The sequence below is a fragment of the Impatiens glandulifera genome, chromosome 2, assembly GCF_907164915.1.
Source record: "Impatiens glandulifera chromosome 2, dImpGla2.1, whole genome shotgun sequence".
NCBI lineage: Eukaryota > Viridiplantae > Streptophyta > Magnoliopsida > Ericales > Balsaminaceae > Impatiens > Impatiens glandulifera.
Genome location: NC_061863.1, coordinates 39,105,600 through 39,109,718, shown reverse-complemented (window position 1 = coordinate 39,109,718; position 4,119 = coordinate 39,105,600). Strand labels below are relative to the sequence as shown.

At 36.4% G+C, this 4,119-nt stretch overlaps 1 protein-coding gene across 1 annotated transcript; it reads left to right on the top strand.

Moving 5' to 3' along the window:
- The first annotated feature begins 3,018 nt into the window (after positions 1-3,018).
- LOC124924648 (probable purine permease 4) lies at positions 3,019-4,050 on the top strand. The gene has a single exon (XM_047464660.1). The coding sequence runs from the start codon at positions 3,019-3,021 to the stop codon at positions 4,048-4,050; it is 1,032 nt and encodes a 343-aa protein (XP_047320616.1).
- Positions 4,051-4,119: the final 69 nt, after the last annotated feature.

Below are 4,119 nucleotides of genomic sequence, written 5' to 3'. Positions count from 1 at the left end.
AAAGATTCTTTTAAAATTGACATTTGAAAAACTTTAGATTCAATTCGATGGTCTACTATTCAATAATTTATGGTTATTTTATAGATTTCCGTGTGTTTTTACCGATTGGATTATGTGGTATGTTTCTTCTCCCCACTTCATAGTCTGTGTGAATGTCATCCCTGGTGGGTTCTTCAAAGGCGAAAACGGAGTGAGACAATAGGACCCATCTCTTCCTACTTGTTTGTCCTCATCATAGAGTTCCTAGACTTCATCTTTAAGATGCTACTAAGAAATCGTCCATACATCCACCACCCATTTTGAAAGGAAGAAGATATCACTCATAAATGTTTTGCATATAACATTTTTTATTGTGGCTCACACAGATATGTATATCAATGAAGAGAAAAGTCTTGCATTCTATGACGGAGTCAAGAAGGAAATTAAAGAGGAAATTCACAATATTCTTGGTATTATGGAAAGCACTCTACCATCATGTTACCTTGGAATCCCTTTAAGTGCTCAACAAATTCAGATCTCATATTGCAGTCCAATTATTGAGAAGGTGAAAAACATGAGCATGAGATGGGAAGCGAATAAATCTCTTATGCGGGCATAATTGAATTGATCAAAAGAGTAGTTATGGGAATAATTTGTTATTGGGCGCAGTAAATCGTTCTTCCAAAGAAAATTTTGAAGGATCTTGACCAGCTTATGAAGAACTTTATATCAGGCAGCCAAGGCAGGGGAAAAAGTTAAATGGGAACATGTTTGTATGCCTAAAGAGGAAGGTAAAATTGATATTAAGAACTACAATGAATGGAACAAAGCTCTAACGTATAAGTATGTATGGGCTATTGAAAAGAATCAGGACTATTTATGGATTAGATGGGTTCACTCGAAATTCATTAAGGCGAAAATCAGTATTTGGATGTGTAAAATCAAGAATGACTTGGCTTGGTCGCTAAAAAAGATAATCAAGCGAACAAAGTGCCGGAAATATGATTCAAATCAGATTTGGTGATGATAGAGGTACATTATTTTAACATTTTCCATGGTTTGAAGGTCAATCAATCATTACTAAGCGGGAATTTAAAAGAGTTCGCACTAGAATGGAATGTCAAAGTGCGACGTTGCGTGATGTTAAAGATGGGAAATATAACTCACTTTTGAGGACTTTTCTAGAAGGTAAGCGAAATTTGGAGGATATTAATCAAATTTAGCTTCATGATGGAAATAATTCAAACTTTGAGAAAGCTGAAGTCAATGACAAATTCAATACAAATGTGGCATGACAGATTATCCAAAGTAGAGGACACACTTTGAGTTGGGCTCCCCTAGTATTTTCTTCCAATGTCATTCATCGTCATCAAGTTGTTCTATGTCTGGTTTTTCGTAATACTTATGACGCGTGATCGAATTAGTAGGTATATGACAATTCCAAGTACATGTTGCGTCCTTTGTTCCACGAGGAAAAAACAATTGCTCACTTGCTTGGAAACTGTCCTTATACAAGTGAAATAAGGATGTGTTATTTAAATGTTATGAGGTTCCAAAGTTTTCCCGAGGGCTAGAATCAAATAAAAGACTTTATGCTTGGAAAGGATAAGTGCGACTCTCTATCAAGAATATTATGAAGTGCTATTTTGGTGTGATCATGTACCAAATATCGACGAAAAGAAACGAAAGAGTGTTCACAATAGCAAGACGTGATGATGATCAAATTTGGTGAGATATAGTTAATGATTGACATGCCCTAATACATACGTGGAGGATACTCATTCGCCTAGAAAATTGGGAGCTTTGTCAAAATTGGTTGATAAAATTCGAAGAAATCACGAATTCTTCTTTGTTTAAGGCGCGATAGATTTTTATTTGTTTAATTAAATGTTGTGTTTGTTTGATAGCATGTATTTCGTTTGTTTTTATTTCTTTATGTTTAAAGTCATTCAAATTAGAGCAAATGCTTATTTTGCTCTAATTCAAAACACTTTTAGGTTTTACCAATTTTAGAGTTTTTAATAAAATGACGTAAAGTCATTTTTTCAAAAATTAAACTACTCAAGGCCTTACCTCTTGCGGGCCATAAGCTCACTTTAACGTAATTCGCTTTGGAGTTGCCTCTATAACCCCTTATTCATGCGGGAAGCATTTGTTTAAACGAGAGTAAGGTTTTCTCTTCTAGAGATAATATTGACTAGACGGAGGGAGAAGGATCCTAGACTAGCTAACCAAGTTCATGAGTAACCGAAGTTAGTGAAGTGAGGCATCAAATATCATTTCATATCTTACTGAAGAATCCGATTGAACTGACTAAAGTGTAAGATGGAGGGATGATTTTGAGAGTTTACATTTTTTATGACCAATGGAAAAAGAGGAATTAATCTTTCTATTTATAGGCCCTTCATAAAATAAAATAAATAGAGTGAGGTTAAATATAAATTATTTTGAAAGTCGTAGTTGAAATGAAAAAATAATAAAAAATTTGACTCTTTTCCTTTTAAACCATGAGTTTTTTTTGGTTACTTTTATAGTGATAGATTGAAGAGAAGGTGCTTGAGGACAAAAAAAAAAAAATTTATTATGGTCTGGTCTAATTATTAAAATATTAATACCTAATTCTATAAATTAAAATAAGAAGAATATTTGTTTTTTTGTAATAATTTGAATGATCACATAACTAATTTTAAGGATAATTCCTTAATTAATTAAATTGATATTATTATAAAGTAACTGAATTTATTGAACCCCAACCAGTCCTAGCTGTTAAATACATATAAACTATTCAATGCTGGATGAAAAGTCCCCACAATAATAATTACCCTCGATTGGTTTGTCCAATTACAAAAGCCCTTTTTCTCTTTCTCTTTCTACAACTGCATCACCATGAAATCTTCAGAGAGATTATCATCATCCTCCGAAGAGAGCAACAACGGCCATGACCAACTTCAATTAATTTGTAGTCATCAGGAAGAACTGCAATCCAGTATGAACGAGATCAGTTCTTATGAAGAAAATCGGTTCAAAATCAATATTAACATGATATTGATTGGGATGAACTATGCATGCTTATTGGTTGGATCTGTATCAGCGAGTCTTGTCTCCAAATTCTACTTCATTCATAAGGGTTCAAGCCCTTGGGTCTCCACTTTAGTTCAATGCGCCGGATTCCCTCTCCTCATCCCTTTCATTTACATCCCTCATTACCTCTTCCCTTCAACTTCACCCGGAAAACGTCCTTTTTCTCGATTGATCGCCAGACCGAGGATCCTAGGGCTCTCTCTTTTTGTCGGTCTCCTCCTAGGAGTAAACAACTTGCTCTTCTCATGGGGAAATTCATACCTCCCACTTTCCACTTCCTCTCTACTCTTGTCATCACAACTGGCGTTCAACCTTATTCTCTCCATTATCCTCGTCAAACAAAAGGTTAACTTTCATAACCTAAACTGCGTCGTTTTGCTTTCCTTGGCCTCCGTCCTTCTCGCTCTATCCACGCACCACGATCGCCCTCAGGGATTGACCCACTCTGAATATTTGGTGGGGTTTTTCTGCACAATCGGGGCGGGTTTGCTATTCGCACTCTATCTCCCTCTAATGGAGATAATATACAGAAATGTAGATTCTTATTCGATGGTGATGGAGATGCAGGTGGTGATGGAAGCGGCGGCGACTGCTCTAGCGGTGGTGGGGATGGCTGTGGACAAGGGCGGGTTTAAAGAAATGATTAACGAGTCGAGAAATGTGTTCGACTTAGGTGCATGTGTATATTGGTGGACGATTGCAGGGAATGTGGTGATGTGGCAGGCTTGTTTTATGGGAACGGCGGGAATGGTGTTTTTAACGACGTCCTTGACGGGAGGAATATGTACGACGGCGCTCATGATGTTTAATGTTACGGCGGGGGTTGTGGTTTATGGGGATCCATTTAACAGCCTCAAAGCGGTATCAACAGTACTTTGTTGTTGGGGATTCTGTTCATATTTGTATGGGATGTATGTTAAGTTGAAGGAGGAGGAGAAGAAGAAGCTTAATCAAACTCTAATTACAACCATTCGAGATGGAGATCATTGATAGCATTTTAAATTATTGTTGTCGTATGCATTAGATTTGTTAATGGATTCGAAGGAATCGAACTTTTTA